General features: G+C 49.5%; 1 protein-coding gene and 1 pseudogene across 1 annotated transcript in view; both read right to left on the bottom strand.

Moving 5' to 3' along the window:
• Window positions 1-25,001, bottom strand: part of FAN1 (FANCD2 and FANCI associated nuclease 1) — a 32,414-nt gene extending 7,413 nt beyond the window's left edge. Inside the window, exons 1-7 of the mRNA XM_062205000.1 lie at window positions 23,315-25,001; window positions 20,376-20,516; window positions 15,209-15,410; window positions 11,690-11,923; window positions 6,299-6,430; window positions 4,077-4,185; window positions 2,689-2,808 (exon numbers count right to left, since the gene is read on the bottom strand). Of these exons, the coding sequence (XP_062060984.1) occupies window positions 2,689-2,808; window positions 4,077-4,185; window positions 6,299-6,430; window positions 11,690-11,923; window positions 15,209-15,410; window positions 20,376-20,516; window positions 23,315-24,569 (2,193 nt within the window). The 5' untranslated portion in view covers window positions 24,570-25,001. The remainder of the gene's footprint in view (window positions 1-2,688; window positions 2,809-4,076; window positions 4,186-6,298; window positions 6,431-11,689; window positions 11,924-15,208; window positions 15,411-20,375; window positions 20,517-23,314) is intronic.
• Window positions 17,891-19,243, bottom strand: LOC133769331 (rab GDP dissociation inhibitor beta-like; annotated as a pseudogene).
• Window positions 25,002-27,575: the final 2,574 nt, after the last annotated feature.

Raw genomic sequence — 27,575 nt, 5'->3', positions numbered from 1 at the left:
CACTTTGAGACACAATGACTCTGAATAGCCCTTGTCTCGACTGTTGAGGAGCAGTTTTGTCTTTTTTTCATACAATTTGTTGAACTCTTTACTCAGTACAGAGTTAATTATATGTGTACAAAGTTAATTGAAAACAGATCTTTGTAAAAAAGAAGAATGGGGATAGGAGAGGGAGGAGGAAGAGGGGTGGGAGAGCAGGTATGGTGGGAAGAATCACTACGTTCTTCAAGTTGTATTTATGAAATGCATGAAGTTTGTAGTCCTTACTTAAAAGGTTTCTAGACAAACAAACAAGTACGCTTCTTGGAATGCAGTCCATATTGCAACAGACAACCTGTGACCGTCTCGCCCACTGCTCCTCTGCAAGCATAAGGCAACAGTCACCCTCAGCAGGGACTGCGAGTGTATTCCCTGCCAAGGCCTGGAAAAGCAGCAGAGGATGGCCCAAGTGTTTGGGTCCTCACCACTCACATCGGGGGGGGGGGGGATACCTGGAAGAAGCTCCTGGCCAGCCCTGGCTGTTGCGGCCACCTGGGGAGTGGGTGAGCAGACGGAAGATCTCTCCCTCTCTCTTTGTAACTCTGACTTTGAAATCAATAAATAAATCTTTTTAAAAAGGCGAGAGCTCACCAAGAGGCTGGGGGAAGAGAAGGTGGGGAGGGGCTGTTCACTGGTTCTGAGCCAGGAGAGGCAGCAGCTAGGTGAGGATCTGCCAAGCTGGAGGTACCTACAAGCCACTGCCATCACCCCCCGCCCCGAGGGCAATTCTATTCTACTTATCACAACATCCCCTTTTCTGAGATGCATCTGCTTTATCTGTGGGTAAGAAGCCATGAAAATATGCGTGTGAAGCTCCACATGGAACCTCTGGAGGTACCACAAAACCCCGGGTGGCTTCTCACCTGTAGAGGCAGCCCCTCAGAAGCAAGGCCAACAGCTGGGTGCTCATGCTCTTGCTCCCACCAGACCACAACTGGAGGGGGTGCTGGGGTGCTGCTCCCTTCCCCCACCCTTCTCTGGCCCACTGCCCATTCTGTGTGGGGGCAACCCGCATTCATGTACGTGTGTGTGTGTTCACTTTCTTACCTACTGAATAAAACTGGCCTTATTCACATCAGCACTAAGAATGCTTTGTGCTTGGCAAGAGCCTGGAGTGAAAATTAATGTCCCCACCCCGCTCCAGTTCTAGAGTGAGGAGCAGCCAGTGGTGGTGGCCGAGTAGCACTGATGCCACTGAACTGGACACCTGAAAACTTAAGACGGCACATTTTATCTACGTTATACTATTCTATACAACAGAAAAAGGAGGGGGAAAAGAAACTTAAAAATCAGTGAGGGCTCAGGCCACCAGGAGTTAAACGGCCGAAAGAAGTCAAGACGTGAGAATATGATGCTGAAGTGAGCTCGGCAGAGCGGGCAGGAGCCAGTGCTGAGGGCAGGGGTCTGGCCACAGGAGGGCATGGCCTGGCCGGCCGCACCCCTCCCCTGGGGGCTGCGGGACCCTGCAGGAAGCAGCGCTCTGCTCGCAGGTTCTGCTGGGGACTGACACAAAGCACGTGAGACGCAGGAACACACTGGAGAGATCACAAGGGCCGCCAAGGCGACTGCGGGACCAGGTTCAAGGGAACAAGGGTGTTCTTCCCGTAAGTCTCAAAATCCAGCTCCGTGCAGGTCCACCCTGTGAAGACCAGACTACTCCTAACGCAACTGTGAACACAGGGAAATCTGCAAAATCCAAGAGCCGCATTTCACTGAAAGTACGTGGCAGCACAAACACGGCGTTTTCCATTCCAGACTTGGTTCTGGGCTAACAGGGGCTTTCTCCTGCTGTGTTCGCCGCCGTAAACACGGGCAGGAAAGGAAGCCCGCGCCCCCTCCAGGGCCGCTCCCCAGCACACTGGCTCACAAGGCGCTTGTTCATTTAAGGCTGTCACACCATGTCACAGTTCCACATTCCGTGGCCAATTTTTTCCAGGCCTACATCACCCCGCTTCGGTTAATGGGCCTCTGGAAAAAACAAAAGCTCCCAGCAGCACAGTGCCCTCCATTCAACTCCTGGCTGGCTGGGATGAAGACAGGGAGTGGCAACTCCAGGCAGCCGCACAAAGAGCCACTGTTGCTGGGCTCAGGGCCGCAGCCTCGAGGCCCTAACCTGCTTTCCTCCCCACCCTGCTTGTCCTCCACTTTCAAGTCCCTAAGATCCCACCCCAGGCGCACAGGCCCTGGCTAGAAAAACCAGCCTGCCGCACAGCAAATCCATAAAGCACCTGGAATAGGACAAGCCGGGGAACCTACTTTCATCCATCTTTCTACCAGGAGGCCCCGTGCAACAAACAAATAAAACCACCTTTTACAAAACGAAATGCCTTCCTTGAAGGCACCTGCTCAGGGCTGAGGCATCGGACTCTCCCTCTCCCCCACTCCCCAGACCCTAAATCCTAAGTCCCAGTGCAGAGTCCACTGCCAACCCATCTCCCGAATCAGCAAGCAGGAGGCAGCTGTCTCCTGTCTTCATGCTGATGCTTCTCTTACCACCCCTGGGCTTTCTTCTGGGCTTCGAAGAATTTATACAGAAGAACATTCATAAGATAAATGTTCTCATTACAGTGAGATTTGTTAAGTATTTAAAGTTCACTAAAAATTCACGTGGAAGTATAAAGAGCTTCGGGTGTGTTTTGTTACGAGTACCGGTTCCAGGCGCTTCAGGTGCTGGTGCAAGTTCAGGGCCAGGCGATCCCACCATCGGCCTCTGCTGTCAGGACAGTAAATCTTCTGAGACAAAAGGCTCTCGAGCTCCTTGACAGCTTCCTATGGCGACAATAACAGAAAGCTCAGGAGCTCCCGAGGAAATCAAGTGTAATTACATTTGGAAGCTAAGAGGATTGGCACACATCTTTCTACCCTAAACCACGGCCAAGGACCTGGGGCTCACAGGATGGAGACGGTCATGCCCTCTGGAGTGGCCGTGGCACCCTTACATCCCCACTTTTCACTCAGAGCCCTGCCTGCAGGTGCTGAGCCTGGGGAGGCATGTGCTGTGCACAAGGTTCTTGGCAAGCCGTGTCAGCCCAGACAGAGCCACACTTGATTACGCTCAGGGCTGCCAGACCTACAAGCTTCCGAGAACCCAGCAGGTACGGGACCGGCAATAAGAGGGATTTGGGGCAGGCAGGACAGTAAACAGGAAGCCTGCAGCCAAACAGCCCGCCTCCACAAGGACTCCTCCGGGCTGGACTGATGGACAGCATGTTTGGTCATTCTAGATATTAACCTCCTGTGGTTCTTGAATCTCTGTGAACCACGAAAGGTTTGTCCCAGAAGAAGGCGTAAGCCCACACCCAGCACTGCGCGAGTCCGTCTGGGGCTCCCTTCGGGGTTTCCAGACCCCAGGGCAAGAGCCCACCGGCGTCCTCTGAGCAATCGCTGCTTTTCAGCAGGCTCAGCATCTCTGATCAAACCTCCGAAACCCAAAATGGGGCACTTCAGCACAAAACGTTTTGGGTTTTGGAGAATTTTGGATCTTTGGATGAAGGATGCTCAATTGGTAACATCGATACAAATATTTCAAAGTCAGAAAAAACTAGAAAATCTGAAACATCTGTCCCCAGACATTTCTGATAATGGATACTCAACCTTTATACAAATATCAAACACAACAAAAAAAGTGAAATAAAGCAATTTCACAATGTTAGTTTTAAAGAAAGGATATTTCCTATTTGTGATTATAAATTATTTCCAGAGAATCCGTGAGAGCTGACAAGGACGCATAAGGAGACGTGAGATCTCCACCTCTGGGGTTTTGGGAGACCCCCTAAAGCTCACAGCGAGCTCTGAAGGGCTAAAGCTAGAGACCCCTGGCTGGGGCAGGGAGACATACTGTCCAACAGAGACCCCCCCCAACACGTGAGCAAGCATGTCTCTGGCACCTCGTCTCTGCTTACCCAAGAGACAGCAGGTTGCCTGCGTTAAATGCACTTTCTTCATTCTACTGTAAGCTGACTGAATGTGTGGGAACTGCCAGGAGCCCGGCAGGTCTTCCTTCAGGAGTAAGGGGCGGGCCAGGCATGTGTTCTCACCTCATACAGGTGAAGTCTCTGCAGTATCTCCACCATCCGAGACAGGATCCTCGTGTAAATCCACCCAACGGTGAAGCACCGCAGAAAGAGGGGCAAACCCTCGTGGTACCTAAGACGGAAACTTAGTTTAACAACTCCACACAGTGACGACGATGACAGAATGCCTATGTTTTCAAAAGGCATATTCTAATACAAACGCTCCTTGCCTGACGAGGGGTACATTCTGATAAGCCCATCATTAGGCTGGAGCTCCTTGCCTGACGAGGGGGTACATTCTGATAAGCCCATCATTAGGCTGGAGCTCCTTGCCGGATGAGGGGTACATTCTGATAAGCCCATCATTAAGCTGGAAGGATGCTAACTGGGAAAGGCACTGAGCGCACCCCGCCTGCCGCACAGGACGGCCCGGCACACAGCACACTTCCCAGTCCCGGCTGCTCCCCCCGGGCACCACGAGAGGTTCAAGCCCAGGGTCTAGCCTGGGGAAAGTCCAAGTGGGCTTCCTGCAAACACGTCAGGCTCTCTGACCACTCTGAAGTTGAAAAAGTGTCCTCCAACCTCTCTAAGTCGGGAACTGCCTGTGCTTCCAGCTGTGTGCAACTGTCTGGAGCACACCTGCGCTCCCACAGGCGGCCACCACGTCCCGGGTTGTTGAGACAGTGGAGTGAGCAGACAACAGCGGGCTAAACCCTGGGCCTGCCTGTGGTTTTCTAAATCCTGCGAACTAAGAATGGTTTTTACCTTTGAAAATAGTTCAGTCAAAAGGTGAATAGCACTGTGCGGCTGTGAAAGCTGTAAGAAACCCAAATCCCAGCGTGCACACCGGAAGTGCACTGGAGCCCAGCCACCCTCTTCTCTCGCACTGCAGGGAGCAGTCGCTGCCCCCGAACCCCTGCGGGCTACCTGGTCTTTCTCATCAGCCTTGTTCTCCAGGAACCCAGCCTCCTGGCTATGATCTTTAAGTCAGTACTTTATCTCTTTATAAAATATATTTCCTAGCTGGCGCTGCGGCTCACTAGGCTAATCCTCCGCCTGGGGCGCCGGCACCCTGGGTTCTAGTCCTGGTTGCTCCTCTTCCAGTCCAGCTCTCTGCTGTGGCCCAGGAAGGCAGTGGAGGATGGCCCAAGTGCTTGGGCCCTGCACCCGCATGGGAGACCAGGAGGAAGCACCTGGCTCCTGGCTTCGGATTGGCGCAACGCGCCAGCCGAAGCAGCCATTTGGAGGGGTGAACCAACAGAAGGAAGACCTTTTTCTATGTCTCTCTCTCACTGTCTAACTCTGCCTGTCAAAAAATATATATATATAGCCGGCGCCGCGGCTCACTAGGCTAATCCTCCGCCTTGCGGTGCCGGCACACCGGGTTCTAGTCCCGGTCGGGGCACCGATCCTGTCCCGGTTGCCCCTCTTCCAGGCCAGCTCTCTGCTGTGGCCAGGGAGTGCAGTGGAGGATGGCCCAAGTGCTTGGGCCCTGCACCCCATGGGAGACCAGGAGAAGCACCTGGCTCCTGCCATCGGATCAGCGCGGTGCGCCGGCCGCAGCGCGCTACCGCGGTGGCCACTGGAGGGTGAACCAACGGCAAAAAGGAAGACCTTTCTCTCTGTCTCTCTCTCTCACTGTCCAAAATAAAAACCGTCTCTCTCTCACTGTCAAAAATAAAAAAAAATAAAAATATATATATATATATCCTAAATGTGCTTTTCAAAGAGGCATCTGATAATACTAATTTTTCTTAGCATTACATAACAAAGGAAAACAAATACTAAAGGTGTTCAACATCAATCCAACAGAACAGAAGGCCACGTGCTATGGACTTGGAACTTTTAAGGTGAACGTTCACTTGGTGTGGCCTTTTTCAGTTTCCACCAGAAGCACAGACCTGGTGCCTGTCCTGTGCCCTGTCCTGGGCTCGCTTCCCTCACATAAATGCAGCTGGACCAAGCGAAGCCACTCACAAGGACGGCGAGCCAAAGCCCAGTGTTGGCTTACGTGAGCTGTCGCGAGCATGGGAGTGGGAGTTTCATAAAATTCTCTTGAAACTCTCAGACCTGTGCTTCTGTTTCCCACTGCACCCGGACTCCATGAAGAGCAAGCAGCAGATGCAACGCCACGGCTGTCTGACCACAGAGCCAAGGCAGAACGTTGGTCACGAAGAACCGCAGTGGCCGCAACAGCTTGGTCAGGAAGTAAACTGTGGCAGGTACCTAAAAAAAAAACCTCTCACCTCAAGGAAGGGTGGTCTTTCAGCTCATTCCACTCCCGTTTTGCACACTCAGAGAGCTCCCTAGCTTCTTCCCAGTTCCCGCTGGCCATGGCGGTGGAGATGTCACTCAGCATGTGCACGGCCGCTGCATACCTGGGGAGAGGCCAGCCTCACAGGTGAATGAGCCTTTCCACTAGTTACCACTCCCCAGCCACAAGAGTGATCCTGAGGGGAACAGGTCGTTTTGGAAACATCATCGTTCCCAACGTCTGGCATACCTTCATTCCATCATTCAACAACCTGGCTGCAGCCATGCCAACATGTGATCTGTGGATTTACGCTAAGATGTAGATTTGAAAACTGAATCATGTACAGTCAGAGGTAGCCCGAGGGATGATGCCCAACCAAGCTTTTATTTAGGATGCTTCAAAACTAACTTCAGGAACATTCTATGAGTGACGCTGATGCTGAAATGTTGGACTGCGTTCAGCCGAAGACAGACAACTTCTCTTTGTTCCTTTAGATGCAAAAACAGACATTTGACCGAGGATTCTGTAACACTTTTGAGTACGTAATCATTGCTTTGGACTCACATCAAAGCATGCATTACCGATGTGTACAGACACTCAGATAAGAGGAAAAGAAACTGCCTGTGTGTAAATGTCACTCACAAGCTGTGAGACCCAATGCTTTGGTGGTATGCCACTCACCACTGCGGGGCCACTAAGAAGAGAGTGCAGCAGAGACACTGAGTGGAGGCTGCCACGGACGGGCAGGAGTGCCCCCCTTGCCCCAGCCCCGCACTCGGTCAGAGCAGCCCCCGCACACTCAGCATTGCAGCTTAATCCAAGGGGTGGGGGCTCCTACCACACCTCACCTCCTGAGTCCTCCCTGCCACGGGCCAGCTCTCATCACCTCCGGACTCACGCAGGAAGACTCACCCGCATCTGCCCCAAACCTTCCCCTGCTGCTGTGGAACCACTCAACCAGGAGCGGCCGCCTCTTCCCGACTGCCCGGTGGGGGTGGTACATCCCACAGCCCTGGGCCTCCTTCCTGCCCACTCGGGCTCCTACATCATCTCCCTCCTCCATGGAGGCCCCCGGTTCTCGGAAGCTGCTGCGGCCTCGGGCAGGGGCGGGCTGTTTCCGTGGAGATGCCACCTGGGTGCCTTGCTTTCCCTCCCTGTCTCCCATCCATGACTCCAACACAGCACACGGGCAAGGATACAAAGAACACTCAACCTTGAGACCTCCCAGCCAGCAACCCCTTCCTCCATCTCCCTTCTGCTACTCACATGCCCCCAGCCACTCGGAACCCCCTCCTCAGTGACCCGTCGCCCTCAAGAACCCGACTGCGAGCATTTCACCTGCTGGCCCTCCAACCCTCGCAGCCCTTCATTGCTGGCAGAGATTCCTCCGGCTCACAGGCCCCCCAGCTGGGCCCGCACTCCCAGTGGGAACCCAAGTGTCATGCTCCTTGGGAAGAGCACTGTCCACCTGGGCCACCAGGCATGGAACACCTCTTCCTCAGCCTGTCTCCAAGGCCCTGACCTTTGCTAAAAAAAAAAATAAAAATAAAAATGACAGGGCCAGGGGAATGGCTGCACTGAGCCAAGACCACAGGTTTCCAATGTGCAAGTACTTCGTGCTGCAGCTCAGCCCACCCTGCAAGACGGCTTCCTTGTCATTTTGCTTCCCCAGCCACGCCAAGAGAGGCCCTGAGCTCCCATGGCTGCAGGCCTGGCTCTGCTCACGCCCCCTCCTTTATCCTCAGCCCTCTTGTGCACACCTGCCACCCTCCCACCCGACAAACACAACTCAAGGAAACTGCCTCGGCCTCACGCTCACCGCGCATGGAACCAGGTGTCTCTGGAGCTGCCCCTGCCCAGGCCTCCAACTACACACAGCTGGCTAAGCCCCGCCTCCTTCCGCCCCAGGTGTGCTTGCCTCTTTGCTGGTTTCGGGCTGGATGGTCGCTCATCCTTGAGAGACTTCCTGCCACCCCCAGCATCCCTCCTGCATACCAGGCTGCTCCTCCTCCCCCTGCTCTCTGAGTGCAGGCAACTACTCTCCGTCCTCCTCAGGGCCCTGCTCAGCTCCACAGCTTCCAGTGCCACCCACATGCCAGTGACTCCCAGAGTTCTCCGGAGGCCGAATCCCTTCCTGAGCAGTTGACAGTATGCCCAACACCAGAGGGCAGCGTCACCTGAGCGGCTGCTGGCGCCCCACGAACTGACCCCAGTGGAGTCACCTCCGTCTCCCCACCATACTCTCCACCCCACCCCCACCAACACCTTGGCAAACACCCGAGCCTCCTGTGATCCAGCCTTTCCTATGCCCCCCCCATCGAATCATGGTCAAGTCTTTTCCACTCCCCGTCTTTCCCAGACTGATTCCCTGTCTCCACTGCTGCCAGCAGCCCAGTCCTGGATGACCTCCAGCACCCTGCACTGAGGTCACCAAGGTGCAACCAGCCCTCCTGCAGCTCCTCTTGCTCACAGCCCACAGGACGTGTCTGTGAACGCGTGAGACAGCCACTCACCTGCCCACGTGCTCAGAGACTCAGTGCTCACCTGGGCTTCTAGGGCAAGGACGCTCTGGCCCCTGTGGTCCTGGTCCCCGGAGAACTTGCACTACTACCCTGGAGCGTTAGCCACAAGTCTTCTGAGTTTCTCCAGTTCGGCAAGGTCTGTTCTGCCTCAGGGCCTGTGCACCACTCACTCACCCAAGCCCCAGCAGGGCTGGCTCCTTCCTGTTCTCAGGTCTCACGTCAAACGTCCGCTCTCCAGGGACACTGCCTGAGCCAGTCTTGTCCCAGCACTTGTCATTCTCTATAACATGTCCATCTCCCCAGTGAAACGCAGCCCATGACAGCACAGATGCCATCTTGTTCGCTGCTGCAACCCATTACCTGGGCCCACAGCAGGTACTCAACACCTCACTCATGTTTACTGAATACACGAGGGAAAAGAAAACAGGACCAATTATGTCAAGTGAAGAGGTAGACGAAGGGGCTCTGAGGCCAGCTTTCCTGTTACCACGTGTTTGGTATCATTCTGCAGTCAGTGAAGTCCAAATTCATTTCTCTGTTAAGGCATTTTGCATAATGAAGAGTTTTAGTTACTCCTATCACTTAAAGCACACCTGCTTTCTAGAAAGAATATGGGATGGCTTACATTTTATCCCTAGGCAACGCACCCCCACCCCCTGCAAACTTTGAGCATGAATGATTTTGTGCATCACAGAACTTAAAAAGCAACCACCTCAGAGGCAACAGCAGTAGTGACAGCCTGACCACTAACATGCGCGAGGCTCTCCCCAGAGGCCGGCTCTAAGCACGTCACGTGCGTCATCCACGTGTCGGTGAGAATGTGCTGTTACTTGTCCCACTGTACAGGAAACACTGAGGCACAGAGCAGCTTTGTGGCCCAGCAGTGCAGTGAGCCTGGCACTTGGCTGCAGAGTACACATCTCCAGGAACAGAAAACATAAGCCCACGAAAAACGAAACCAGAGTAAGAGGAACTGTCACTTTAGGAGACCTGGCTTAAAATGTTACCCTAAGTGAGCAGAAATGAGATACTGAGCTCTCTAATAACGAAGGCAAAGTGGCCTGCAGACACTACATTTTGGTCCTGCTTTCATTCAATCATTTCAATCGCTAACTTCTAAAAGCTCTTCTAGAAACACTGAAGGACTCTCCTAAAAGCAGATGTCAGAGTCAATTTCAGTTAAAATTCAGTCAGAATTCTTTTTTAATTTTTTTTAAGATTCATTTGCAAGGCAGAATTACAAAGAGAGAGAGAGAGAGAGAGAGAGAGAGTCTTCCACCTGCTAGTTCACTCCCTAAATGGCTGCAATGGTTGGAGCTGGGCGGATCCAAAGCCAGGAACCAGGAGCCTCCTCCGCATTTCCTACATAGGCGCAGGAGCCCAAGGACTTGAGTCATCTTCTACTGCTTTCCCAGGCATATTAGCAGGAAGCTGGATCGGAAGTGGAGCAGCCGGGACTTGAACTGGCATCCATATGGGATGTGCATCACAGCATGACAGGTGGTGGCTTAACCCGCTAGGGTGCAACACCAGCCCTGAGTCAGAATTCTTTTTTTTTTTTTTTAGAAGATTTATTTACTTGAGAGGCAGAGAGAGTGAGAGTGAGTTAGAGAGAGAGAGAGAGAGAGAGAGAGAGAGAGGTCTTCCATCTGCTGGTTTACCCCCCAGATGGCCACAATGGCTGGGGCTGTGCCGATCCAAAGCCAGGAGCCAGGAGCTTCTTACGGGTCTCCCACATGGGTGCAGGGGCCCAAGGACTTGAGCCATCTTGTACTACTTTCCCAGGCCATAGTAGAGAGCTGGATCAAAAGTGGAGCAGCCAGAACTCGAATTGGTGCCCACATGCGATGCCGACACTGCAGGCAGCAGCTTTACTCACTACGCACAGCACTAGCCCCCAGAATTCTTAAATCAAGAACAAGAAGGACCACTGTAAGATATCCAAATTTTCTTGGAAAAGGTATTTTGGCTTTTTTTTTTTTTTTTTTTTGAGGAAATTCAAGTATTTCTTCTCTATAACAACCACACTATTTTTTCTCCTCAGACCTACTTTTGCTGATCACACCGTGTTTTCCCCAAATCCATGTTCCAATATAAATTGGTGAAAATTTCTAGTTCACTACATACATAATTCTAATACACAGTACACAAGTTAGCAGCTTCATCTGAAGTGACAGCACTCGGACAACATTCCTCGCAGCCCAGTTCACGCCAACACCATAGGGAGGCGTGTCTGTTAAATCCCTGTATTTTCAAGACACTTCTGGTACAGGCCTTAGGCCTACTGTTTAAGATGCCCAGGCCCCGCATCAGAGTAATTGGGTTTGATTCTCAGATCCAGATCCTGACCCCAGCTGTCTGCTAACACAGGTCCTGGGAGGCAGTGGTGATGGCTCAGTAACTGGGTTCCTTCTACTCACGTGGGAGTCCTGGCAGTGAGCGCCAGCTCCAGCTGCCAGCTTTGGCCCCAGCCCTGACTATTTTGGGCGCTACAGGAGGGAGCAACAGATGGGAGCTCTTTCTTCCTGTCTCCCCCCGACCCACCTCTCTCTCTCTGTGTCAGTCTCTCAAAGAAAAAGTAAAATAAAATTTGAAATGCTCCTTGCCAAAGCTATTTGAGAACGCAAGTCAGGGAACATCCTTTTTAGCTCTAACTCAAAACAATGATTTTGGCAACCTTAATCGAAACACAATTCTGCAAGCTCCCTGTAGTCTTAGAAATGCATGTAAGTAAGGCACAAAACACAACCAATACTTTTGGCTGTAGAGTTAATGCTTCTACTTTAGCTAGCAGAAAAACAACAGAACTTTTTGCTACACTGTAAAATACACAGATATTATAGTGAACTAACACTTCTTACCTGATAAGGTCTTCCCTGTCTTGGAAGATTTGAGTTTTCCGGTTGATGGTGTAGCTGGGAAACTCCAGTCGGCCAAGGTTGACCAGCAGGACAGTGGAGAGCTGACCCTGACCTCCACAGGCTGCTTCTTCATCTTCCACAGAGTCAGTCAACGAGAAGAGCAGCAAGATCCGGGAGAACACAGCCCTGGGGCCTGTACACACTCGCAGCGATGGACCAGCCAAGTCCTTAGCTCTGAAAAATGTGCAATACATTATTTTCTTTCCAGTTCACAAGCACTTGGATACCAGACCTCACAAGTTACTTTCAGCTAAAATAAAGAGAAATGGCACTCATTACTCTAAGCCCAAAAACAAATTTACCACTGCCACCTGTGACGCTGGAGCATCACTCAAGTTCCCACCAGGGACACCTCTCTACATCTCCAAATGATTCCACACCGAGTAGGGTTCAGTAAGTCTCCCTCCTTAGCCACCACTCTCCATCCTGGTTGCAAACCTTCAGAACACCAGGAAAGCATTCATAAAGTGGTGCCTATCTGATATCACCAAGTCTCCATTTTTGATTCATGTGATGATTTATATTAAATAGTTATTTAAAATGTCATCCTCAAAGGTTCTTGTTAAGCATCAGATTTTGTGTAAGAGGAAGTGACATTTGGCGCTACTCTCTGACGTGCAAAGCAGTCCAGGAACACCTCCACCCCAGTGTAACCTCGGAGCAAATTCAGTTCACCTCTAGCATCTCCAGGGTGGGCTTGGACTAATTTCCGGGCCATGTGGACCCTCTGAAACCTAGCATCTACGGCAGGATTTCTCAACCCCAGCACAATGGACACTTGGTCAGGCTGGGATTTCCTTTGTTGGGGACCAGGTGGTGGGCGGGAGCCAGGGGAGCTGTCCAGTGTATCACAGGATGCTCAGCAGCGTCCCTGGCCTCTGGTCACAAGATGCCATTAGCATCACCATCTCGAAGTGACAACCAAAAATAACCACAGATGATGCCAGATGCCCCAGCTGAGAAGCCCCTGACCAGCGGAAGACCCAGTACCCCATCACAGAAACTACTAGGCCAGAAGCAGTGCGGCACCCTTGGGGCACTGCAGAGTCAATGCCACCATCAGAGTCCTGAGGGCAGAGGGGATGGCGTTTTACTACAAACCACTCATCCCAGAAACTGCCACAAAGTGCTCATTTCCTCCACCTCCCTGCGGAGGCCCAGGGGTGCCCCCTGTGGACAGTCTCTGGGCCACGGGAGACAGTCACGGGGCCACGAATGGAAAGTTACACAGGCAAGGACTGAGCAAGTGTGAAGACTGCGCTTTGTGTTTCCTCAAGGTAACAGCAGATGACAACAGCACGGCAGGATAGCCAGGCACTGCCTGCGTGGGGCTCCCGGGACTCTGAAATCTCACTGCTGGGCTCCACATCAGAATGCAGAAATAAAGCACAATCCTAAAGAACAGTGATTTTTATTACAGTTAAAATGGCCTCAAGAATTTTATTTTCCTAAACTCACTGATAACCATTATTTACCTTATTTCTTTTACTGTGCCTATTTATATGCTAAATACTAAGAGAAAGCTATGAATTTTATTTACCTATAAATAAAGTTAATACCAAATACTTAAGAAATATACACTTGGCCGGCGCCGCAGCTCACTAGGCTAATCCTCCGCCTTGCGGCGCCGGCACACCGGGTTCTAGTCCCGGTCGGGGCACCAATCCTGTCCCGGTTGCCCCTCTTCCAGGCCAGCTCTCTGCTGTGGCCAGGGAGTTCAGTGGAGGATGGCCCAAGTGCTTGGGCCCTGCACCCCATGGGAGACCAGGAGAAGCACCTGGCTCCTGCCATCGGATCAACGCGGTGCGCCGGCCGCAGCGCGCTACCACGGCGGCCATTGGAGGATGAACCAACGGCAAAAGGAAGACCTTTCTCTCTGTCTCTCTCTCACTGTCCACTCTGCCTGTCAAAAAAAAAAAAAAAAAAAAAGAAATATACACTCAACTGCATAAAGAGGGAACTTAGGAGACATTTAAGATACCACAGGGTGAGTATTTTACAGTTCTAAATGCAATTAACTAAAAACATATAATTTATGAAAATACTTTGGAAAAATTATAATATAAACATTTTTGAAGTATTGATAGTGACATTTTCCTTAATTAATGTCTACTTTATTAAAGCCATATTTTATTAAAGATTAGTATTTACAGTGTATCTCTGATGGGATAGGTTCCTGGCACAGAACAGCTTGAAGTTACACAAAATAAATAACAATGATGTCATTTTAGTGTTTTCAGAAGCATCACACATTTCACCCTGACCACTCCAGAATAGTGGTTTCCCAGACTAAAGGTGATATGGTTTGTTTTATAAACAAAGTGGGCAAACTGAAAGTTTAAGGACTTTTCAAAGGCAAAAGAAATCACCTAGTTTTTGGTAAACTATTGGTTAAACTCAAGAAAAGTTGCATATTAAGACTGTCTGGGGCTGGCACTATGGTACAACAGTTAAGTCATAGCCTGTGACGCTGGCATCCCATATCAGAGGGTGGGTTCAAGTACCAGCTACCAACCCAGCACCCTGTTAATGTGCCTGAAAAGGCAGCAGAAGATGGCCCCCCACCTGGGAGACCTGGATGGAGTTCCTGGCTCCTGGCTTCGTCCAGTAGGCGGTTGTAACCATTTGGAGAGTGAACCAGAGGATATGAAAATCACTCGATCTCAATCAATATCTCTCTCTCCCTTTCTCTCTCTCTTTCAAAGAAATAAATCTTTTAGGGCTAGCACTGTGGTATGCAGGTTAATGCCCTGACCTGAAGCGCTGGCATCCCATATGGGTGCCGGTTCGAGACCCAGCTGCTCCACTTCCAATCCAGCTCTCTGCTGTGGCCTAAGAAAGCAGTAGAAGATGGCCCAAGTCCTTGGGCCCCTGCACCCATGTGGGAGACCCAGAAGAAGCTCCTGGCTCCTGGCTTTGGATCGGCGCAGCTCCGGCTGTTGTGGCCAATTGGGGAGTGAACCAGCGGATGGAAGACCTCTCTCTGCCTCTCCTCTCTCTGTGTAATTCTGACTTTCAAATAAATAAATAAATCTTTAAAAATAAAGAATGAAAGAAATCTTTTAAAAAAGAAAATTTTAAAAATGTTTTTAAAAGATTGACTGATTACCTTCAACAAAAAGAATTTGACTGACTAGTCTATCCTAAAATCCTATAAGAACAGTATAAAACTATGTTTTTCTTGGATGATAAAATAGTAGAACTGACCAAAGGCCCACTGCCTTCACTCTATTGCCTGATTTTTCTTGATCCTAAAATTAGCAGGGTGAGACAATAAGAACCAAAAACAATAGTCCAAGAAAACATCCCAGCTATTATCATTAAGGCTCTTCTAGCTTTCACCTTTTAATTACAACTGAAATAAGTAATGACAATTTGAAGACGCGTACAATCTATTATAATGAGTTAATATGTCTTATCAACAACTGAATGTTTTACTGTAACAATAGCCAACAAAACCTTTTTAAAATCACTGCACGGATCCCAGGCTGACTCTGGCCCCAAGTGCAGACCGAGCGCTGTTTGGCCAGTTTGAGAAAGGCGTCCACCAGCTGCTGTTTCTGTCCGTTGGTATTCCCCAAGTGGAAAGTCCTGGCCAGGGCTTTTAGTTCAGGGGCAGAAAGCAGTTCAAGCACTTCAGAGAGTTCTTGCAACTCAGATTCTGAAATAATTTAAACATTAAAAAAGGTTAAAAATGGTTTCAAAGAATTTTACTATTCTCTAGCTTTACTCAATTTAGGAAGAAGAAAGCTTAGCTGAATACAAATACAATGAAATTCTGCAGACATTTTCATTAGTCTGCCAAGCCAATTATTAAAGAGTGTAGAAGGTAGATGTATCTTAAGAAGTTACAAAATAATAGAATTTCTCACTAAAAATTAAAAGAAAAGTTTACTAAAACAAGGACATACATGAACAGCCATTATGGTACAGGCATCCTACTGAAAAGCTTACTGGAACACGTATTCCCTTTCTCGTCACAAAGCCTCCAATGGGATCTCTTCAAGTCAGGTTGCTGGTAATCTGGTCACCGGCTCCCCTCTCCCCTCAAGTTTCTGCTTGCTCACGTGCTACAGGTTGGCAGCCCTTCCATGGGCTCAGGCATTCAGGCCCAGGAAGATGTCCTGCTATCGTGGGTCCCAGACACCAGACCAAGCCCAGGGATTCAGCTGAATCACAGCCAGCTGGTGGGAGCCAGCATTTGGTACAGTGGTTACACCACATGGGATGACCGGCTGCTCTGCTTCCAACTCAGACTCCTGCTAATATGCATCCTGGAGGCAGGAGATGATGGTTCAAATACTTGGGTACCCTGCCACCCATGCAGGAGACTCAAACTGGATTCTTGGCTCCTGGTTTCAGCCTCACTCAGCCCTGGCTATTGCAGGCATTTGGAAAGTGAACCACAGATGGGAGATTGCTATCTGTCTCTGTCTCCTTCTTTTTCAAAGATGAAATAAATAAATAGGGGCTGGTGCTGGAGCATAGTAGGCTAAGCTTCTACCTGCGGCGCTAGCATCCCGTATGGGTGCCAGTTCATGTCCCAGCTGTTCCACTTCCAATCCAGCTCTCCGCTCATGGCCTGGGACAACAGTAGAAGATGGCACAAGTGTTTGGACTCCTGTACCCACATGGGAGACCAAGAAGAAGCTGCTGGCTCCTGGCTCCTGGCTCCTGGTTCTGGATTGGCCCAGCTCTGGCTGCTACAGCCATTTAGAGAGTGAACCCACAGATGGAAGACTTCTCTCTCTCTCTCTCTCTCTCTCTCTATGCCTCTGCCTCTCTGTAACTCTGTTTCAAATAAGTAAATCAATCTAAAAGGGAAGGAAGGAAGGAAGGGAGGGAGGGAGGCAAAGAAATAGAGAGAAAGAGAGAAAAAAGAAAGAAAGAGAGAGAGAAAGAGAGAGAGAGAGAGAGAGAGAGAGAAAGAAAGAAAGATAGATAGATAGATTAAAAAAAAATTTAAGAGACTCAACTGGTCTCTGCCTTAAAGGCAATCAGTTTAGGGCAGTGCCTTCTTCCGCCGGGTATGAATGGTGATTAGGCACGCACTGCACGCCTGGTAATGTTCTTTGTTGTTTGCTTTGTCTCCAGAGTCTGGCTTTATTTTTGCAGTACAGAAATCATCTGGAGCCGTTCTGAGGCAGACTGAAGTAGAGACTCTGTCGAATCAACACTGCATTGCAGCTTGGCCCACAGAAGCAGCCACACATGGGGTATAAGAGATGCTTCTACATTTTCCCTGCTTCATCAAAGATTCCTTTCCCCTTTCTCACCAATTTCAATACGTTAAACGACATACCGGCTTCCTCCAAATGACTCCCAAAGTCTGGAGTTCCATCAGAATTTTATGCCCACATAAACCAAACCTGTGGCCCTGCCATAATACTTGACATAACATCAAACATAAAGTTAGAGGGAAAACTTGGGGATGCTGTTCCAAATGAGGAATATTCAGTTTACAATCTCCTTAATGTCATGCAGACAGATGGCACACAAATCGTACAGATCCAGCTCTTGAGTAGCAACAGCACATAATCGCAAAGCTATGCTGATTAAAATATACAAATACTGCATTGAGTTTTCTGTATCAGTGTCACAATGTTTGTTTAAAGCCGATCCTTCACCAGGGGTGAAAGGTGGTTTGGTTAAATTGATCAGAATGTAGTAACCTGCCAATTCTGAATAGCCACTCCAAGAAAGTAAGTTAATACATGACAACCGGCACCACAGCTCACTAGGTTAATCCTCCACCTGCGGCGCCAGCACCCTGGGTTCTAGTCCCGGTTGCTCCTCTTCCAGTCCAGCTCTCTGCTGTGGCCCGGGAAGGCAGTGGAGGATGGCCCAAGTGCTTGGGCCCTGCACCCGCATGGGAGACCAGGAGGAAGCACCTGGCTCCTGGCTTCGGATTGGTGCAGCACTGGCCGTAGCGGCCATTTGGGGGGTGAACCAATGGATAGGAAGACCTTTCTCTCTGTCTCTGTCTAACTCTGCCTGTCAAAAAAAAAAAAAATACATAACATTAGAAAGACGAAGGGGAGGAATATTTACAGGTATAGTGATCTTCAATCCCTCCATCTTGTTTACAAAAGCAGGCCCAACAATACTGATTTCAGGCAATATGCATTATTTGCCAAATTTTTAATTTGTCCTAATTAAATAACACATACTGTTGTTAGTCTTCCCCAAGATGTGTTTCATTTCCTCAAAGTCAAACTCTGATCCTCTTATAGATGTCATCACAAGTTGTCTCAAGGTTGTGGCATAATATGTGCAGGAAATAAAGATCTCGCTTTCTTTTCCCAAACCTTTCAGTACAAGGAGGTCACTGATGCTAACAAACTTCTGCTGAATTGGTTCAAAGAGCGCCACAGCTGGTCTGACTTCTTTCTCAGTTCCTTGTGTACACAGCTGTACTAACTATGGCACTGTACCTCCCTTATGCTGCCACACAGCGTGCATAGGAAATCATGCATACAGAGACGTCAAACTGGCAGGAGTTGGCACCACTGGTGCTCTTGATGAGGTGGCCAAGGATGCAGATAACTGTCCACCTGGCCCACTTTCTTCATAGCTGGCGTCACAGATGAGCTGCTGATAGAGAGCAACCCCTCCTTCAGATCTCACACCAATTACTGTCCCATTCTGCACAATGAATTCTTCAGTAGGGTTATTCAGCACGTAGGTACCTCCATCAGCAGCACTTAGACTTGCAAATCCTTGTGGCAGTTAGCCAAGGCCATAGAGTGGATAAAGGTATGTGCTTTTGCCATATCTTGCCAGAGACTCACTGTAAAGTTTAATCCTACTGATGGTTTCACAATAGAGTTGATCTCAGTAGTCACTGGTCCTGTAAAGTACAAGAGCATAACCTGCAAGACCTGAAGCAGCCTGGCCCAAATCAAGTCTCTTACACACAGCTTGCATCGCACTCTTCTTAGGATCAACACCTTCAAAAGTTCAGGCACTCTTTCATCACAGCTGGCAACAGACACTAGGAATATTCTGAAGTGACATTTTTCAAACAGTTCCATTGAGCCAGCTGCCAGAGCTTCTGCTTCAGGGGAAGGAACCTTGTAGATTTTCCCTCCCTTACAGACAAAGCTTCCTTCAGTTGCTCTGAAATCCAGATGACAAGTGGCCTCTGTATAAAGGAACATCTTACCCAGCTGACCTTTAGCCATAAGAAACTTTCCGGTCTCTTCCTCTTCCCAATGATGATGGTGGTGATCCTGGTATTTTAAAGCCTTAGAATACATCTTCCTGTGGTGTACTGAAACAGTATGGTTTCGGTCCATGTGAAGAACTTTCTTCCCACTCACATTATACCTGACAGATTACATTTCACCAGGCGGTGCCCAGCATGATCGCGTCCATCACGTCACATTCCTCATCCACTGAGTGCAACAGTGGGCTACTGGGGTTCTCATTTTGTTGCTAAAGGTCATTGAAAGGTAAGTTAAGGCTCACCTGCAGCACTCACCTGTCAGACATGTCAACTTATAGAATCTGCATCCTCTTGTATGCTTACCTCATGTTTAGTAATGCATTTTATGGTATAAGCCATAAAAAGTTTCCAATTTTGTAATGATTATTCATTACTTTAAAATATCTAAAATCAGGTTTCCCACTTTCTAGTTAGCTTTCTCCCTCAGAGAAGCCCTACCTAAAAATCTAATTATTTTGTTATAGATTTTCCACATTGGGGCAGTGGGGGTACTGAGATTCCAGCTCCCAGGATGACATGGACACGTGGGAAGCACTGTTGGATGGATTTTCCTGTCTCACCCAAGCACTCATATCAAAGCTCCTTCTCTGAGCCTCCACGCCTCTCCCCAACTTTCCCAGTCTTCCACCCTATCCAGTTCCATATGGAATTGCTTAAAGCAATTAAACAATTCTTCAGGCAATCAACTTAGATGTGTACGTGGGGGTAGATGAAATTTTTGGAGGCAATATTGGTTTCAATATTCAAGCCAGCTTTGTCCTGAGGAATCTGAGTAAGATGGGCCAAGTTCTTCTGGAAGGAGACAGCAAAGGAGGAATATATTTTTTCTAATTCATATACCACATCTCTTTCCTATATCCTAAAGGTAACTTTATGATCCTCAACCTGTAAGATCTGTAAAAAATCAGTCTTTTTTTCTTAAGACTTATTTATTTTATTTGAAAGGCAGAGTTACGGCAGGGGAGAGGGAGAGAGAGAAAGAAGTCTTCCATCTCCTAGTTCACTCCCCAAATGGCCACAATGGCCACAATAGCCAGAGCCGGGCCAATCTGAAGCCAGGAGCCTCCTCTGGGTCTCCCACATGGGTACAGGGGCCCAAGGACTTGGGCCATCTTCTACGGCTTTCCCAGGTCATAGCAGAGAGCTAGATTGGAAGCAGAGCAGCACCCATATGGGATGCTGGCACTTTAGGCACCAGCCCCCTTAGAAGTCTTAATTCTGGTTAATAATGGCTTTAGCAACATAGGGATAATTTTTATCTCAAGATTAAACCCAATTTAAAAAAAATTACTGTTGACTAGGCACCAACTAGGAGAGGGCGCCTGACTCACAATACCATCATTCTACAGAAAACTCTTCAGGACATTTTCGTTTCACATTTCCTTCTACTAATCATACCTGTCTGTAGAAAGCCAGCACGAGTCAATTCTTCAATCACAGGTGTCAGGTCAGGGGCAATCTCTTCATATTCTAATTTATTCAACTTAATCCAGCTCAACTTCCGTTGAAAGAGCCGTACATATAACTTCTGACCACTAGCTGCAATAAAGTTAAGAAAAGTGGTGAAAAACATTTTCTTTCTTGTAAAACCAACATCATTTACTTTTTAAACCTGAGGTGAGGAAATAAGCTTTACTAGAAAAACACAAGATAGGGCTTCAAAAAGTCCACAGTGGGGCTGGCATTGTGGAATAGTGGGTGGCATCCCACACGAGTGCTGGTTCGTGTCCTGGTTGATCCACTTCTGATCCAGCTCCCTGCTAATGGCCTGGAAAAAGCACTGGAAGATGGCCCAAGTGCTTGGGCCCTTGCCAACCATGTGGCAGATCTGGAAGAAGCTCCTAGCTTCGACCTGGCTGAACTATGGCCATTGAGGCCACTTGGGGAGTGAAACAGCAAATGTAAGACCCCCCCGCCTCTGTAACTCCTCAAACAAATGTATCTTTTTTAAAAAAAAAATCCATAGAATATTTACATTATCTTTTTAATTTCATTTGCCCACAAATTTCTGGAAGTCCCCTTGTATGCTTACCACACATACAGTAATGCATCTCATGGTATAAGCCACAAAGAGGTTCCAATCAAGTTTCCCACTTTCTAGCTACTTTTAGGTCTCAAAGAAGCCCTACCCCCCAATCTAGTTATTTTGCTATATACTTCTATTTTAAAAAAGATTTGTCTTCTTAAGGCAGAGTGACAGAGCAAGAGATCTTCTATCGCTGGTTCACTCCCCAAGCGGCCTCAAGGCCCTAGGCTGGGCCAGGTAGGAGCCAGGAACTCCATCTGGGTCTCCCACATGGGTGGCAGGAGCCCTAGCACTTAGGCCATCATCTGCTGCTTTCCCAAGTACATTAGCAAGGAGTTGGATCAGAATCAGAGCAGCCAGGACTTGAACCAACACTCCAATAAGAGATGCTGGTGATACAAGCAGCTGTGCTATGACACCAGCCCCATTGTTCTTTGCTTTTATTTTAACACACATTATTTTGTTTTTGGTTGAATACAACCTGAAGATAATTTTTTAAAAAAATGAGTAGCAGCCCCGTTCTAATTCAGTGTTCTTGACCAAGCTGCTTCACTGACCTGTTGGGTCTGTTTCCTTATTACCCTTTAGCTTTGAACTTCCGTCAACTCTAAAATAAAATTTTTGACATTTTCTTTTTTTTTTTTTTTTTTTGGTTTAAAGAGAGATCTTCCATCTGCTGATTCACTCCCCAAAAGGCTGGGCCAGGAGCTTCATCTGGGTCTCTCAGGTGGGTGCAGGGGCCCAAGTACTTGAGCCATCTTCTGCTGCTTTCCCAGGCACATTAGCAGGGAGGTAGATTGGAAATGGAGCAGCCAGGTTCGAACCAACGCCCACATGGGGTTCTAGCACTGCAGGTGGCGGCTTAACCTGCTACACTACAGCATAGGCCTTTTAAACAGGCAAAATCAATTAGCAACCATTATTGTCATACACACACATATTGTGTATGATTCTCCACGGAGTACAATATAAAAGAAAATGCAGAACTTGTTCTAGGCAAACTTCGTATTTTTCAATTATAGGAAGAACACAGCCAACAACTACTCAAAAAATACGGGCAGGACTGCAATCAACTCCCAACCAAAGGATTGTGCCCACTCTGCCAAAGTCCCAGCATCACTCAGGTGTTAGCAAGGAATGCAAGGAGTATCAAAATCCTACAGTGTAAAGTTAAAACCAAAATCTTTCTCTTACACAGTAGTAGTAATGTTCAGGATTTTTCATTGTTCTATCTACCAAGGAGTCAAACATGGCTCCAGTTTATCAGAGGACAGTGAGGTCACCAAGGAAGTTTGCCAACCTTGAAGGGACTGTTCCACAGAGCCGATGTGGCCCTTTGGGTCACCAGGGCTGCAACACAAGGGTGCCTTTTGCTTCAAACGAGCACTACAGCTTACAGCCACTCAGGCTGCCCAAAATCTGAAGAATAAACCAGCACTTTGAAATGTCCCAATGAAGCTTCAAAGTTTCCATTTCCTCCACACCCTGACTTTATAAGGTAGAGTCCAGGAATCCAAAATGTCGCTGGGGAAAGAAAATCTGCCTCACGTTGGTCTGTTTTTTCCTGCATTGTATTTTACTTTACTTTCATGGTGGAGGAAATGGTGTGTGAAAACAAAACACCCTAACAGTGAGCCTACTTATATGTTAAACATGTAAGGTTACTTTTTTAAGTCAAACTTTTTTAAACCTGGGAAAAGCTATTTTATAAATGTCAAGTATACACATAAAGGAAAAACAGCTGTTTCTGCTACAACCAAAGTACACTTGTAGGAGCAGACGTCACCAGGCAGGAAATCTTGCCTCTTAGACATGCCCACCCGTCTCAATACAAACTTTGAAATAACTCAGATTCCCAGAGTTCTCCCATAGAGTACAGATCGGGTACTCCCCAACTTACAGCAGTTACATCCTGATAAGCTGCTGTTAAGTTGAAAAATATATCACAACTGCATGTCATATACCTAAGCTACCAAACATCATAGTGTAGTCCAGCCTATCTTAAATGTGCTTAGAACACTTGCATTTTCCTAGAGTGGGGTACTTTACTTACAAAACCCTATTTTAAAAGAAAGTATTGAATATCTCATGTAATGTATTGAATACTGTATTGACAACAAAAAACAGAACGTTTGTATGAAGACCATTTCACACCACCATAAAGTCACTAAGTTTTAAGTCATACCATGGGAATCACCGGTACTTATAAAACCACAGTGCCTCCTTGTGGTCATTAGATCACTACCCATCCGTCACAAGCAAAACAGGACAGCAAAAGGGGAAAACTCAAAAGCAAACAGGTGTAGGATACCTGATAACTGAAAAAATCGAGTTACAATTCCTTTCTCCTGTTCATCAAAAAGCATCATATCATCCTCACTCCCCAGCACGGCTCGCAGCACCACAAGGAAACTCTGGAGGTAGTAAGGCTGGCTCGGTGGTGTCGTGGTCGCTGCACTGGCGACACTGCAGCTTGACCCCTGCTCCGCAGGAACACTGCGAATGGTTTCATTCTCTGAGCCGCTGTCACCCTCCAGAGGTGGCTTCTGGATAGCACTCCAGTTAGGAGCATCCGTTGTTGAACCATGAGATCTTGGCTCCGAATCTGATGACCATGTTCTAGTTTCTGAAACGACAGTCAGTTCTTGCTCTTCGCAGTTGCCTGCCTCACGTGTTTCAACCCCTGCATGGTCTATTCTGCTGATCCTCTCCTGCCTCACAAGTCCGGCTTCTGCAGGACAATTCAGTGCCTGCCTGGCTGTTACATCCGGCGAAGACGGAGCGGGAGCTTTAGCTGAGACTCCACAGGTGGGAACTGATTTCCCACACTCCTCGGTGCCCTTTGGGCTCTCAGCTTCCATTATTTTGCTGCTTTTTACTGCGCGTTCAGGACTCTCTTCCTCTAAAGAATTACATGTAAAAATGTTTTCCTTTTGAGAACTGTTCTCCAAAAGTTCACCCTTGTCCTCAGTTTCTGAACAGCTACCAAGCAGACTCTTCCCAACAGAGCAGACAGAACTCCGCGGACTACGGTTGGCCAACTCCTCACCCTTATCTCCCGACATCCTAGCTTTTATGTATTTTCTAGACAACTTAGATGACAGGCTTCCCAAAGAAATGACTTTCACGTTCTGATTTCTCAGCTCATCTTGGTTTTTGCATATGAAGTCACCACTCGGTTTAAAGTAGGGACTCGTATGCTGTTTTATGTTCATTTCTGCTGAATCGCTTTTGCCAGGGGTTAAACTCGTCTTAGTTGGTGATGGCTTCTTCGGTGTTACACCTTCTAGGGCAATACTGGCCGACCCCACTGCGGACACCTTAGAGTTGATCAAGCCAGTCTGTACTGGATCGAGTCCAACAATGTCACTGCCAGCACACATTTCATCAAGGTGTCGGTTTAAGTCATATCTTGGCACCATCTGACTACAAACGGGGCAGGCAAGTTTAGCAGGCGGCGCGTTGTTGAAGAACGAGATGATAGAACTTGGCGCCTTTTTTTCAGTTTTCCGCCCAGATAAGCTCCTGCGAGGCCTTTTTCTGTCTGGTGAGCTCCCTTCTGCCATGATGAACCCAAACGGGTGCTCCGAGGTACAACGCGCAGGATGCCTCAAAGCCTCAACGGTTTGCTTTCGCTTTCTTAATTTGAGACAGTAAAAAGTGAGCCTCTGACCTCATGGTACTCGTTCAACTGCTTCCCCCACGAAATAAAGCAAATATGGATCGCCACGTTGTTCTGAGTGAACTGGGGCCTCGCACGTCGGAGGGCGGGATTTCGCGGAGCAGAAAACCTGGGCTGGAGGCAGACGACCCCGGGTCTGCGAGCGACCCGGCGGGCACTTTGGGAAAGGGGAAAGCACACCGCTCGGGACCCTTCTATGGAACCACTGCGTCGGGGGCTGTCCAGTGGGATGGGCCCCAGGGCGCCTCCGGCCTCGCCGGCCGGCACCGACCCAGCGCCCGAGTCGCCCGCATCTGCGAACACGCTTGCCGGCCACCAGCGCAGCTTCGGCTCCGCACCCAGGGGCCCGCCGAGCACCCGGGACGCGGCCCCGGCGCCGCGCGGCCCGCCCGCCCTGAGCCCTCGGCCCTCGGCCCGCGGCCCGCGGCCCTGAACCCTCCGGCCCTCAGCCCTCAGCCGTCAGCCCTCGGCCCTCCGGCCCGGCGCGCCGAGCCTCCCCCTGGGCTTCGCGCGCCGGCGCCCTCAGGCATCCCCAGCAGATCCCCGCGTCCCGATTCCTGACAGGCTCGGCGAGTGGAGGCTCGAGTGATCGATCTCTTTTCCAGGTCAAGGACTCCCCAGCCGCCGCGTGACTGAGCCCAGCTGGGGACCCGGGCACCGCCTGCCTTTCGCACCTGCAGCAGGCGGGCCGCCCCGAACGCCCCTGCTCGGCTTCTCTGCCGCCGGGCGTTCCGATGCGTGGGAAGCCGCAGCAATCTGCGCTTTTGTGGGGGAGCTCCGCGTCTCGGGGTGCAGCCTGCAGGGAGGAGACAAGAGGCCAGCACGGACTGTGCTCACACAGGCTCTGCGAACGGGCACCGGGCTGACGGTATCTCACTGTAAAAACCCCAACAGCGAAGAAATAATAAAATGTAGCCATTAGGGAATGATGGGTCTTGAACTTATTTTGATTAACAGCTGAGAATGTAACAACCAGCCTGGTCCCGCCTACCCTGGCACGGGGCTGGTGCTGTGCACGGAGGCATAGTTGCAGAGAGAGAGGGAGAGACAGAGAACGGTCTTCCATCTGCTGATTCACACACACACACACACACACACCCAACACACACTGCTCTGTGACCACAACGGCTAGGACCAGGGACGTCATCTGGGTCTCCCATGAGGGTGGCAAGGATGGAGCCCCTGCCCCATTCCAGGTAATATTCTGGATGCTGAAGACAGAATGAAAACGGAACGAGGAGAAGGAGGTGAGGGCCTCCTGTTGTGGGGAGGAGACTGGAAAGAGGTGGAGAAAATACGAACAATTAAGTTACGTCGTGAATAAAAAGAGGAAGTAAGCCGAGAAGCACCTTGGGTTGGGATTTGAAAGGGTGCCTAGGTAAGGCCTGGCTGATAAGGCACGATGTTGGAGCAGCCACGGAGCAGGTGAGGGAGCAGCCCTATGCCAGCCGTGAGCAGAAGCCTGCCTGGCAGGCTCAGACAGAGCACAGGCCAGGGGCGAGGTGGGGGAGGGCACAGGGCAGGGGTCAGCCAGGGGGGACAGTGTCAGGGCACTGCTGCGGCCACAGTCTGAGTGCCGCTGTTGTGTACAACAACGTGCAGGGGCGATTGGCAGTCATTCTCCAGGACCGACACGGGGCCTGGCAGTCATACCATGGACTTCAGTATTGCTTTCCCGTGAGATCAGAGTGGGGTTTTGAGCGCCAGCTCCGAAAGGCCCACCCAGCCTTGCATTAAGAACACAGGATGGGGTTAGAAGACGGAGCCGCACAAGAATGAAAACGAGAGGGAGCAGGGAAAACAGGACACTAATGCCCTGTCCGACGGACACACTGCTGGCTGGTGTCACGGTGCTCGCGTTCCAACTGATAAGAAGCAGTCATAGCCTGACTGTAGGAGGGGACGTCAAAAAGTTCCTGGGAAATGGAATTAAAAGGGGCTTGAGAAGGCACGATCTTCTACCTCTGTCTGTCGAGTAGGCATAGCAGCAATGAACTCACCTAGTGCCCAGAAATTGGTATCCGAGTTAACAATATCTGAGACCAGGCACTTTCTTTTTTATTATTGTTATTATTATTATTATTATTTGACAGGCAGAGTGGACAGTGAGAGAGAGAGACAGAGAGAAAGGTCTTCCTTTGACGTTGGTTCACCCTCCAATGGCCGCCACGGCCGGCGCACTGTGCTGATCCGCAGGCAGGAGCCAGGTGCTTCTCCTGGTCTCCCATGGGGTGCAGGGCCCAAGCACTTGGGCCATCCTCCACTGCACTCCCGGGCCACAGCAGAGAGCTGGCCTGGAAGAGGGGCAACCAGGACAGAATCCAGTGCCCCTACCGGGACTAGAACCTGGTGTGCCGGTGCCGCAAGGCGGAGGATTAGCCTATTGAGCCGCGGCACCGGCCCAGACCAGGCACTTTCTAAAGAGTAGGGGTTTATTTGGCTCATGGTTTGGAGGCTGGGGAATCCTAGCCCATGGTGCCGGCACCAGCTGAGCATGCAGTAAAGGCCTCGTGCTGCATTGTAACATGGGTGAGGGCAGCACAGGGTGACACAGCACGAACTGCTAGCTTAGACCTCCCTTCCTCTAACAAAGCCGCTGTGCTGTGCCGTCGTGGGGGCTCGCCTACATGGCATGCTCCCCTCATTACCTCGCAAGGGCCCCACCTCCAAACACCACCAACATGCAAATTTGAGGGTTAGGTTTCCAACCGTTAACTTTGGGGGAATACACAAGATTTCAAAAAGTTCATGGAAATGGAATTAAAAGACGTTTATTTTGGTGCAAAAAGAGATTGATATCCATGCATACAAGGGGTCTTTAAAAAGTTCATGAAAATGTAGATTATGTACAGTGACAAGATCAGTGGCTGCCTAAGGACAGGAAGAGGGA

This window comes from Lepus europaeus, chromosome 11, assembly GCF_033115175.1.
Source record: "Lepus europaeus isolate LE1 chromosome 11, mLepTim1.pri, whole genome shotgun sequence".
NCBI classification, from domain to species: Eukaryota; Metazoa; Chordata; class Mammalia; order Lagomorpha; family Leporidae; genus Lepus; species Lepus europaeus.
The sequence above is the reverse complement of the archived record's forward strand: the minus strand, read 5'-3'. Positions and strand labels throughout refer to the sequence as shown.